At 41.7% G+C, this 13073-nt stretch overlaps 1 protein-coding gene across 2 annotated transcripts in view; it reads right to left on the reverse strand.

Annotated features, from left to right (window-relative positions):
* The window catches only part of LOC117524798 (partitioning defective 3 homolog B-like), an 830560-nt gene that overhangs the window by 657919 nt on the left and 159568 nt on the right, over positions 1 to 13073 (reverse strand). For both annotated transcript variants that reach the window (XM_034186621.1, XM_034186620.1), the window contains exon 4: positions 178 to 272. In XM_034186621.1, coding sequence (XP_034042512.1) covers positions 178 to 272 — 95 coding nt within the window. The remainder of the gene's footprint in view (positions 1 to 177; positions 273 to 13073) is intronic.

The raw sequence follows: 13073 nt of genomic DNA on the forward strand, positions 1-13073 counted from the left end.
AATCAATCAGTCTATTGACTGAGGAGTCAACTAATTGCATCAGCTTTAACGTGTATCACTATAGGTTTCTGTGTGTGTGATCAATAGATTCATTCATCAGAGCTGTTATTTGTATAGAATGCACACACTGTGCATTCCAAACAGTATGCAAGTCATGAGTCTTTTTCTTGGTCTCACCATCACTCTGACGTCCTCGCTGGCATAGGGTTCACTCTCAGCTGACAGTGGACTGAGGGCTGAGTCACTGCTGCTTCTCACCAGAAGGGGATTGTCTGCAGAACACACAGACAAACAACATTTGTGGGTTTGAACATATTTCCTTTTTTAAACCTTAATATAAGTGAAGACCTTGAAGTCACATTTTTAAACAATTCAAGTTAAGCACAAAAACATGTTGCAATCCTTTTGCTGAGTCCACCTTATAAATACTGTTAACAGAAAAAGCGGCTATATCTCTTTTTTTCCATTATGAAACCAACGGGTTGTCATATTCTGGTACACAAGAAGTACCTAAGTTCAGTGTCTCAGTGCTAAAAGTGCATTAGTCACTGATCCAGTGCTGGACGTGCCTTAGTCCAGTGATCTAGTACTACATGTGCCTTAGTCCAGTGATCTAGTGCTAGATGTGCCTTAGTCCAGTGATTTAGTGCTAGACGTGCCTTAGTCCAGTGATTCAGTGCTAAAAGTGACTTATTTCAGTGTTCCAGTGCTGGACGTGCCTTAGTCCAGTGAGCCTGTGCTAGAAGTGCCTTAGTCCAGTGATCCAGTGCTAGACGTGCCTTAGTCCAGTGAGCCTGTGGTGGACGTGCCTTAGTCCAATGATCCAGTGCTAGAGGTGCCTTAGTCCAGTGATTCAGTGGTGGACGTGCCTTAGTCCAGTAAGCCTGTGCTAGAAGTGCCATAGTCCAGTGATTCAGTGCTAAATGCGTCTTTTGTCCAGTGATTCTGTGCCAAACATGCCTTATTCCAGCAATACAGTGTCAGAGGTGCTTCAGTCTAGTGATCCAGTGCTAAAAGTGCATTAGTCCAGTGATTCAGTGCTAAAAGTCCCTTAGTCCAATGATTCAGTCCTCAAAGTGCCTTAGTCAGTTAGTGATTCAGTGCAAGAGGTCATTTAACATGTTATTTTTTCTTCTTGTTAGTGGTGGGACAAAGCACCGGTGTCCTCCAGCTCACCCTGAGAAATGCACCCAGAACAGACAAAAATTGAGGAACTTCTTTAAAAACCTTTCATTTATTCATGAGTCATTTCCATGATAAGGAATTAATGCATTTCCAGATGCCAAAACAAAGGCATCATGTGGATAACAGTTTTCAGCTGTGATGATGAATCCACGCAACAGGTCATATTAAAAGATTTTATTTCCCCTGTGTGCCGCTGTAAAGTTGTAGCTTCTGTTATTACACTGATTTGCACTGTTGCCAATTCCTCCTTAATACCCCCAGCCCACTAGAGTTCATGCTGCATTTGAACTGCACTCAAACTCCTCGTACAGCATTCTTACAGCAGTCAGCACATTCTTGTGTTGCTCGTGCTGGAAAACATACAAACAGCGGTCGAGATGCATTCATACCGCATATTTACTGCTGTAAGAATGGACATTCGAATGTGATTTGTGCAATTCAACCTGCAGTCGAATGGAATTTGAGATGCATTCCAATTCCTCGGACAGCATTCGTGTGACACTTGGGAAAATAGGCCATATTGGCAAGGCCAGCACAAATGTGGAGAACAGGCACACTACTGTCGTGCTGCATTAGTACTGGGGAATAGTCATATGGCGGTCATACCGCTGTGTGACTGGTTCCACAAATGGCATTAGAATTGGCATATGCACTAGCATACGAAATGGCAATCCACCAGCATATGGAGCAGTCTGATCATGTCAGCATGTCCCGATTGTGTCCCCGATTAGCCAGACCCCCACCCCTGCATCCTGAACAGGATGCGCAAAGGAAATATTGTAATATGCAAAGTCTGTGGCACGCAATCATCATGTGTACTGGAACTGAACATTGCGCAATCACAGTGAATACACAGTGTTTCACAGCGAGTCAGCGTGTCTCCATGACACGCTGATGCACACTGCGGCCATCTGGATGGGGTCTAAAAGCCATGATAACATGATAATACAGATGAATCCTCTGACTCATTCTGGACGTTATACTGTGATCACAGGCGCAGTGCGTCAGCTAGAGGGGACTGAATAGTCATTAAACTTAGCAACAAAATTGCTAAGTATGCAACTTGCTCAATGTCATTTTTTGTGGACACGTTACAGGGCCACATATAGGCCTGGCATATGTACTACAGCAAGTGGTTTCAGTCGATCTGTGAGAACAGAGATATTTCTTGAAAGTGACACTTTTAGAAAATAGCAAAGATAAAGATTATATAGAGAAAGTTCAGTTTTAGTGTGGACAAGGCCTTAAAAACATGGGACAAAATTAAATGAAGATAATAAATCAACCATGATTTTCTTGGGGGTGCTATGTTTAATCCAAGGGGGAGTTACAGTACCCCGTAGCACCCCCCCCCCCCCACACACACACACACCGCCCCTGTTTACTCAGGATGAAAATTTTGTCTAAATAAATAGTTTTCTAACTCTAAATGGCTAGTTTTATGATTTCATTATATTTTCTGATTTGATTTTCTCACACTAGACATGTAACTTAACTACCTTTAGTATATGCACCACTATGATGTGTGGAAAAACAAACCTGATTGTGTATACACTCATCTGTAATGGCTATGTATGACTGACAGTCTTCACCAAGATCTGCATTATTTGAGAAAGTGATTAAAGTGTTAAAAAATGAAAGATTTGGACATGTAAAAGAAATAAAAGAATGACGGGTGTTGGTACAACAAATGGAACTGACAGCACATGGGAAGGTGGGGTTGTAATAAGGCAATGCAAGGATGGTTCATGCAGCCAGTCTGATCTGTGTATGCCTGATCCCATCAGATCTCAGAAGCAGAGCTGAGTAGCTTTTGGTTAGTACTTGCATGGGAAACCTCTTAGGAAGACAAGGGGTTTGTGTCTATTTCTGCATGTAAAACTAGAGTTGCATCAGACAGGGCATCCAGTTTAAAACTTGTACCAAATCCAAACGCAAATCTCTACTGGCTCTGTTGTGGCAACCCTGAACTAACAGAAACAGCTGAAAGAACAGCAACAACAATGCAAGGATGGTTTGGCGAAGTCTTTCCCTGAATCTCTCTCCACATATCCACAGTTTATGGTCATTATGAAAACCACCATTTTATTTATTTACTTGGTGCCACTGGATGTAAGGAGTGAGGTTTGTTAACATTACTCTACAGTGAAATGCCAGAGAGCCAGTATACAAGGTGCAGTCAAAAGGTATCAATCCCACACAAACAAATGAAGCGTGCCTGTGGTCGTTTGGTGCTGAGGTGTAGGGAACCTTCTTGCACATGCGTTATTTTTTTCCAGCCTGCAGAGCGCATTAGTCGCTAGCAGTCAGCTATAGAGTTAACATGTGCCCAGAGCAGCCGTCGGATTTTATTTGCTATAACATAACGGAATGACTTGAGCAAATTTTGACAAAGGCGTGGTAATACCCAAGAGGAAACCATTTGCAAGATTCAGCAGACTTCGACGATAATGTCATGAGCATGAACGCAAATAAGACTGGTTTAGCCGCTTCAAAAATGGGCATACATCAATGGAGAGCGAATCACGTTCCAGTAGGCCGTCCACAAGCTGAAATGACCAAGTGATTGACAGAATATGGAATTTGGTCATGGATGATCATCGTGTCACCATCCAAGAACCTCTGGACAAGGTGTGAATAAGCACAGGTTCAGTGCATTCCATTTTGATGAAGCATTTGTGCATGCAGAGAGTGTCAGCGAAATGTAGCTGATCCAGGCTTTCCTGGCCAAACACGACACTCCTGTGATTCATCAGGCTCCCTCCTCTCCTGACATGGCTCCCTCTGATTTTTGGCTGTTCCCCAAAATCAAAAGGACACTAAAAGGGACTTGATTTGAGTTGTGAGAAGACATCATGCGGAACATGGTGGCCCAGCTGGACACCATTCCAAAAGAGGCCTTCCAGAAATGTTTCCAATGGATGCTTCAGCTGTTGAAAATCGTCAGATGGAGGAGCAAAAAAACAAAGTTGGGCAACTTTAAAATACCAATAAATGTACTTTTGCATTTGTTATTATCCACATAAGTTCAAATGTCTCTCACTCAGTACCACTCTCAATTTAGGCTGCAGTGTGCACACTCAACACATGGCACAAACTTATCAATGCACATCATCAAATCTTACAAATAATATGGATCTTGTGCACACACACTAGGTATTGGCACACTGTGAATCATAGATTTTTGTTTTTTTTCTCTCTCATCTTGGCATGAAGCACAGACGGACACAGTTCCTGTCCCTGTCCTCCTCTGCATAGAGCAGAAAGGTGTGCACATGAGCTGCACACATGCAACACATATGTAAACATATTAACTACATTGTTAACATCGTGTGATGGGAAATTGTTGTTGTGGTGAGAATTTCTCCCAATATATCGATTATGATATTTTGTGGCACATCCCTCATCATACTGATTTTAAGCTTTCTCACTGAGAGGGGCTGCAGGCCCGTCTGAATGGGCAACTGTCCAACATGATTGTATCAAACATCTCAGGGCTGTGGGCTGTCAGTATGTGATCAATACTTCTATTGATCACACACTGACAGCTGCAGGACTCCTCAGGAGAAGACATTTCTTGTTATGTTCTCTGATGACACTGTTCTCTTATCTAGGGATGCACTGATCCACAATTTTTCACTTCCGATCCAATCCCAATCCCTGAACTTATATATATCTGCCGACACCGCTATTTATCCGATATCAGAGCTCTTTTATTTAATATTATTATCTTTTATCTATCTATTATTATTTATTATCTGATCAGCTCCTCCTAGCTGAGCTGGCTTTTCATAGCGTTTGACAGCCTTGGGACAGTGAAGCAGCTAACTTTTTAGCACACATCTTCCGCAACAATTCAGTTAATTTTTCAGAAAATCCATGCTCGACGAACAGACAATTTGAACCCGAGAGCTGGGCAGAAATTTGCTGCTAACTGCAGCTAGACCACTGTGAAAAAGAGCTCTCTCAGAAAACCAACTCCTCCTCCCGTTCGGCAGCAAACAGCAGAGAGCAAACAACAGCAGTTGAGAGGATTCACAGTGGCTCTTCTCAGGTGTCGGAAAATGTCAGGGGTTGGATCAGTATTTTCCGATACGTGAATTATGTCAGTATCGGAATCCGATACCGATTCGGGATTGGATTGGTCCCATCCCCACTCTTATCTTTACTGCAAGGTTCAGAGTCTGATCATGGTCCTGCATCAACCGTTTCTTAAATGGTGTAATGACACTTATCTTGATCTTTATGTCTCAAAAACAAAAGAAATGCTTATTGAGTTCAGACATAATACTGAACAAAAGCTAGTGTTATACACTGCAAAGGAGAGGTGCACCGATCAGGATTTTTTAGGCCGATCACCGATCACTGAAATTTTGATCTGCCAATACCGATCAAGGCCGATACAGATCAAGTACATATTTGGATCATGCCCAAAATAAGAATATAGGTCTAATGTATAGGACTATTTTTGCATTAAGACTTAATGATGAAAAGAAAAAACATGCATTCAAATAAAGACACTAGAATAAACTGTCAACTTTTGTTTTATTACACTGACTTTGTTCTACCAGCAAGCTTTTTTTTTCCATGTTTCACGTTGCTCAGGTTACAGCCTACAGAATGTTGAGAATGTAAAATACAGCCCTCATTCTATGGGGTTAAAACTGTCTCATTAATATTTGTAAATGCACACAGGGTGATCTACAAATAATCGATTTATTAGATTATTAATATATAAGCAAAAATAAATTTAAGAAATATTACAATTTGAAAACAAATGCACCCGAACGTGATGACAACTGCAAATGCGTAATGCTAACTTTTAACATTGAAAATGCCACAGACATGCTAACACGTTAGCATCGCTCCCGTTTTGTTATAAAATACATCTATCAACTGTTTCAGAAGACCATAACAGGTCGGTTTAACATAGAAAAGGTAAATAATATTCACAGACATATGCTCTTTAGGGTTTTAGCGGGGGGAAATTAAGCGAAAGAAAGAAAGTATAAACAAAGCAACAGGCTCGAAGCATGCTTCAATCTGCGAACCACTGGTTCGATTGGTTCAAGGTTCAGAGCAAAGGCGCACTGCAGAAAAGTTGATCACGGACGCGCTGCAGGGTCTGTAATCAATGTAGAGAAATGATCATTTTCCTGACAAACACACCAAGCGCTCCCTGCGCTACTGCCTGCACTTTGCATAAGTTTGAAAAAACAACAGATCATAAGTTTAGGATAAATTACTTAACATGAATTTAATTTTCGAAGTGGCACTAATGACAACACTCATACTGAACATAATTTCACTTGCATAGACTGATTTTGGAGATCAAGCAATAATTGCAGATGGGATTCCTGAGGTCCCAGATAGCTTTTCTGATTTCCTTTTCTAACTTTCAGACTTTAGTAAATTAGCATGTGGTCCATTGATACTTATGTGTAGACACTAGTCCCTAGAGGCAACTATTTTTGGTTTCACATCTGGACAAATGCAGTCCCAGAAAATTCCGAATGTGACAAATAAGAAACAGGTGTTGTAAACAAGTCAATGCTGCTAAAAAAGAAACTTGCAGAAACAAAGATACTATTATGACATGGTTTTGCACATAAGACTGACAATGGTTTGCACATAAGACTGGCATACAACCCCTGGCAAAAATTATGGAATCACTGGCCTAGGAGGATGTTCATTCAGTTGTTTAATTTTGTAGAAAAAAAAGCAGATCACAGACATGACACAAAACTAAGTCATTTCAAATGGCAACTTTCTGGCTTTAAGAAACACTATAAGAAATCAGGGAAAAAAAAATTGTGGCAGTCAGTAACGGTTACTTTTTTAGACCAAGCAGAGGGAAAAAAATATGGAATCAATCAAATTCTGAGGAAAAAATTATGGAATCATGAAAAGCAAAAGAATGCTAAAACACATCACTAGTATTTTGTTGCACCACCTCTGGCTTTTATAACAGCTTGCAGTCTCTGAGGCATGAACTTAATGAGTGACAAACAGTACTCTTCATCAATCTGGCTCCAACTTTCTCTGATTGCTGTTGCCAGATCAGCTTTCAGGTTGGAGCCTTGTCATGGACCATTTTCTTCAACTTCCACCAAAGATTTTCAATTGGATTAAGATCCGGACTATTTGCAGGCCATGACATTGACCCTATATGTCTTTTTGCAAGGAATGTTTTCACAGTTTTTTGCTCTATGGCAAGATGCATTATCATCTTGAAAAATGATTCATCATCCCCAAACATCCTTTCAATTGATGGGATAAGAAAAGTGTCCAAAATATCAACGTAAACTTGTGCATTTATTGATGATGTAATGGCAGCCATCTCCCCAGTGCCTTTACCTGACATGCAGCCCCATATCATCAATGACTGTGGAAATGTACATGTTCTCTTCAGGCAGTCATCTTTATAAATCTCATTGGAACGGCACCAAACAAAAGTTCCAGCATCATCACTTTGCCCAATGCAGATTCGAGATTCATCACTGAATATGACTTTCATCCAGTCATCCACAGTCCACGATTGCTTTTCCTTAGCCCACTGTAACCTTGTTTTTTTTCTGTTTAGGTGTTAATGATGGCTTTCGTTTAGCTTTCTGTATGTAAATCCCATTTCCTTTAGGCGGTTTCTTACAGTTCGGTCACAGACATTGACTCCAGTTTCCTCCCATTCGTTCCTCATTTGTTTTGTTGTGCATTTTCGATTTTTGAGACATACTGCTTTAAGTTTTCTGTCTTGACGCTTTGATCTCTTCCTTGGTCTACCAGTATGTTTGCCTTTAACCTTCCCATGTTGTTTGTATTTGGTCCAGAATTTAGACACAGCTGACTGTGAACAACCAACATCTTTTGCAACACTGCGTGATGATTTACCCTCTTTTAAGAGTTTGATAATCCTCTCCTTTGTTTCAATTGACATCTCTCGTGTTGGAGCCATGATTCATGTCAGTCCACTTGGTGCAACAGCTCTCCAAGGTGTGATCACTCCTTTTTAGATGCAGACTAAGGAGCAGATCTGATTTGATGCAGGTGTTAGTTTTGGGGATGAAAATTTACAAGGTGATTCCATAATTTTTTCCTCAGAATTGAGTGATTCCATATTTTTTTCCCTCTGCTTGGTCTAAAAAAAGTAACCGTTACTGACTGACACCATTTTTTTCCTGATTTCTTATAGTGTTTCTTAAAGCCAGAAAGTTGCCATTTGAAATTACTTTAGTTTTGTGTCATGTCTGTGATCTGCTTTTTTTCTACAAAATTAAACAACTGAATGAACATCCTGCGAGGCCGGTGATTCCGTAATTTTTGACAGGGGTTGTAGCATGTTTCAAGTACACACATATATGTCAGAAGGTGGGGGGGACATACCATATTCTGCCCCCCCGGTTGAAAAGGTGGGGGGGCATGTCCCCCCTATCCCCCACCAAATTGCGCCCATGATCTGGCATAAAACCAATGCAGATCTGGCTGTAAAACGGGAGCAGATGAAGGGACAACAACGACAACAAGAACATTGGTTTGCTGGTTTGTCCGATTTGTGTCTTGACACTTATTGAATGGTATGGGTGGTTGTGGACGGGGTAAACTGCACATGAATTGCTTGATTGGGGATCAATAAAGTTGACTGAATTATTATTATTATTATTTCATTCATTGATTAGGTCCTTATGCGCATGCTCTATTGTCTTCTCTGCTTTTCGTGGGACCGTTACAGCGCCACATGCAGGCCTGGCATATACACCGTTTTCAATATCCGAAAGCTGAGTGGAACCCAAAACCAGAAACGTTAAAATGCTGTTTCTGTCTGGAATGAACCAGCTGGGAAAAAAATTTTGGTTCAAAGCCCCTGGCACAAAATTATACTCACCGGTGCTTGGATAGGGGAGCATGTATGTGTTGGAGTGCCGTAAAGCAGTTTGTGTTTCTCAAGAGACCGAGACTCTCATTCAAAGGACACCGGGTCAGTGTTACTAAAGTTGCAAGGTTGGTTTTCCCCTATGAGACACCTGGTGGTGGGGCGTGGAGAGGTGTATTGGGCATTATTATCACTTTACCGGGGCATTGCTAGGCCGGTATCGTAGATTTACGAGGTCTGTCAATAAAGTAACGGTCCTTTTTATTTTTTTCAAAAACTATATGGATTTGAATCATGTGCGATTACATCAGCCAACCTTGAACCCTCGTGCCCATGCGTGAGTTTTTCCACGCCTGTCAATTGCGTCATTCGCCTGTGGGCAGGCTTTGAGTGAGGAGTGGTCCAGCCCTCTCGTCTTTTTTTTCATTGTTCAGGAATGGCTCAGAGACTTTGCTTTATCAAAATTTTTTCAGAAACTGTGAGGCACATCGAAGTGGACACCATTCGAGAAATTCAGCTGGTTTTCGGTGAAAATTCTAACGGCTGATGAGAGATTATGGAGTATTACTGTCGCTTTAAGGACTCCCCATGGAGCCGCAGGGCACGCTGCGCCCCGAGCCGCCGTCGTCAGCCTGTTTCGAGCTGAAAACTTCCAAATTTAAGCCTCTGTTGACCCAGGACGTCGTGAGAGAACAGAGAAGTTTCAGAAGAGGTTGGGATCAGCAGTTTATCCAGACATTCCACTGTTAAAGGAGATTTTGTAATGAAAGACGTGCGGACGGATTCGCATGTCGGCACGCAGCTGCTCATGGCCCGGCGCCACAGCAAAACACCTCCGTTGGAAGCCTTTCAGAACAAGTTGGAACATGCCCAGCTGTTAAACAATTTCTCGGATACTCACTCGACTAAAAGCCATCGAAATCCGCCTAAATCTTAGGAATGGTTATCAACACGGAGGTGTTTTTCCTGTGGCGCTGTGCTGCGCCGGCTGGGTGCCGACATGCGAATCCGTCCACACGTCTTTCATTGCAAAATGTTCTTTAACAGTGGAATGTCCAGATAAACTGCTGATCCCGACCTCTTCTGAGACTTCTCTGTTCTCTCACGACATCCTGGGTCAACAGAGGCTTAAATTTGGGAAGTTTTCAGCTTGAAACAGGCTGACGACGGCGGCTCGGGGCGCAGCGCGCCATGCGGCTCCGTGGGGAGTCCTTAAAGCGACAGTAATACTCCATAATCTCTCATCAGCCGTTAGAATTTTCACCGAAAACCAGCTGAATTTCTCAAATGGTGTCCACTTCGATGTGCCTCACAGTTTTTGAAAAAATTTGGATCAAGCAAAGTGGCAGTCTCTGAGCCATTCCTGAACAATGAAAAAAAGACGAGAGGGGTGGACCAGTGCTCACTCAAAGCCTGCCCGCTGGCAAATGACGCAAGCGACAGGCGTGGAAAAACTCACACATGCGCACGAGGGTTCAAGGTTGGCTGATGTAATCACACGTGATTCAAATCCATATAGTTTTTGAAAAAAATAAAAAGGACCGTTACTTTATTGACAGACCTCGTATATCGATGCTATCTGGCTATACCCGCCCGCTGTGTGGAAACAAATGCCATTTTTGCGCGCGCGCAGCCCAAGAACTGTCCACAGAGGGGGGAAAAAAAATCTCTCCGCAGAGGAAAAGATGAAAAGGCGAGAAGTGTGTTTTGGTCCCAATATGGATATTCCGGATGATTTTCTCATGGATAGTACGACAATGAACAGCAGCTAAAGCACCCAGCTTGATAAAGGACGCACTGCCGAGCAGCGTGCGCCAGCCGACACGACAAAAGTTAAGTGAGCCAACTTTTTATGTACGCGTTACGTGTTGTGTATCTCAGTAAAAAGTGATAATAATGCAAATAACATGCTGTTGTCGTGCGGTATGCATTTTCTGAGTCCCTCCGTTCACGCTCAGTCGCCCGCAATGACAGATATTCAATGGCATATCTGTCATTTTGGGTGACTGGGCGTGAACGTCGGGCCTCTGAAAATGCATACTGCCCTCCAAAAGCATGTTATTGTATTAGTACAGTGTCTTTTGAGGGCAGGCGCTAAAGGGTTAAAAATATAATGCAATAATCCTTCATCTGGGGACAGCCATCATCTGTCCCCATCAAACCATGGCACTTTCTCTGGGTTCCTGGGCAAAATACACAGCAAACAAAGTGAAAATGCAAAGTAAAAGTGATGATGCGGAGGAAAGTGGACGTGTTGCAATTTGTTTATGACCTGGAGTTCAAACATGTCGAGGCGCTTGTGCAGGCGAGAGACCGCAGCTACTCTGTCAAAGTGTGTAGGCTAAAACTTACTGATATGACCTCGCCCATTTGCCTCGTCTTCCCTTCTCCACTGGGAACCGAAAAACAGCACATTTCACGAATACTTCAGTGATTGCAGCCAAAAACAAAACAGTACACCATTTTTCCTTGTGATGTGATGCTGTGTTTATATTGCGCAACGACAAGCTGTCCACGGAGGTGGTCAAATCCCACGTTATCATGCAGGGTTTCAAATGAGACTGCACTGCCCTACTGTTTTGGGGTCTCTAAAACAACACATATAGTGATTACAGTTCATCCCAAACTGTAAAATTAAGGTAAAAATGTTGCATAGTTCCTCTTTACAAGGAGCTGCGCTTACAAAACTCATGGATAGATGGTTGTACAGGCAGGTTCATTCCTAGGTTGCTGATTATGACTTGAGCACAGTTATCCACCACACAAGATGATTAAAATAATAAAAAACAAAATCTTCTCTCTTTCTCTCATACTCATCTCATGTTGACATTGATACAGAAAAACGTTAAACTCTTTTGTTGTGTGGTGTGATGACGAGCGTAGGGCCTGTATCTTGTCATCTAATAGTTTATTATTAGACATGAATTTTGCTGAACTGTGACTCTATCAAAAGGACATTAGTACACTGAAGACAGCTTACATCAAGTGTGTACATGCACGCTCATCTGGTGCATGTACTGGAGAGAAACGCTGTATTTTGTGCAGCTGTACAGACACTCACTGTCTTTCAAGCTGCCACACACGGTTCTCACTATGTAGATCTGTTTGTCATATTCTGTCTTCACTACCTTTGTTCAATCTTTCTGTGTTTTCAGAGCTCTTTGTTCCATTAGCTGTGTGCTAGCATTGATTCAAAATGTCACGTCAAACTGAAAGTGCTTTACATTCCCTCTTGCTTTTACCAGACAAAGTGAAAGATACTGCAGAAAATGTGTCAATTTGGTTAAGGTTTTTTGAAATGGGTTTATCAATGTCTACGACTTGAGTGTTATGTGGTAGTAACACTAAAAGGTATTGTCAGAACAAACACTTTCCTTTTAAGGCCCATTTACCATCATTATGAGTCATTTTTCTGGTTATTTTCCCTCAACAAAAAAAATGCTGATTCAATGAAGTCATATTTGTCAGTATCTGATAATTAACTTGCTATTGTGGTTCGGCTTTTACCATGTTGTATAATTTTGCTTCCAACCAAATCTAAGCATATTTATTTTGTATAGTCTCACCACAAACTTGTCTGATGTCGATACCCATCCTACAGATAGCAACCTGTTATCCAATATTGTGACATTTCATGAATGTACTTAAAATTTTAACAGCTGATTGAGGGGAAATAATAAGGACCATTTTTACCTGAGGCCATCAAAATATGGCCTCAGGTAAAAATGGTCTGTCCATCCATCTATGCTTAGCATAAATCCAGTCGTATTACTGTCAGGGTCTTCAAATTCACAAAGAACATTCTTGGAACACAGACCTTGGTTCAGAGATGGTTAACCTTGACCTATTTTAAGAGGTTAAAAAGAGGTTTTATGCAATGAATCATGCAAATCCTTTTTTCTTTTTTGAGCAGCAGGAGTGACAGACAATTAGAGTAGAGCGGCATTGTGACGTCACTGGCTGGTCTTTCTGTGGCACACCAATACCGCCTCGTTTATGTGTAAATATAACATGTTTCTCA

Source organism: Thalassophryne amazonica, chromosome 14, assembly GCF_902500255.1.
Source record: "Thalassophryne amazonica chromosome 14, fThaAma1.1, whole genome shotgun sequence".
In the NCBI taxonomy this organism is placed as follows: domain Eukaryota; kingdom Metazoa; phylum Chordata; class Actinopteri; order Batrachoidiformes; family Batrachoididae; genus Thalassophryne; species Thalassophryne amazonica.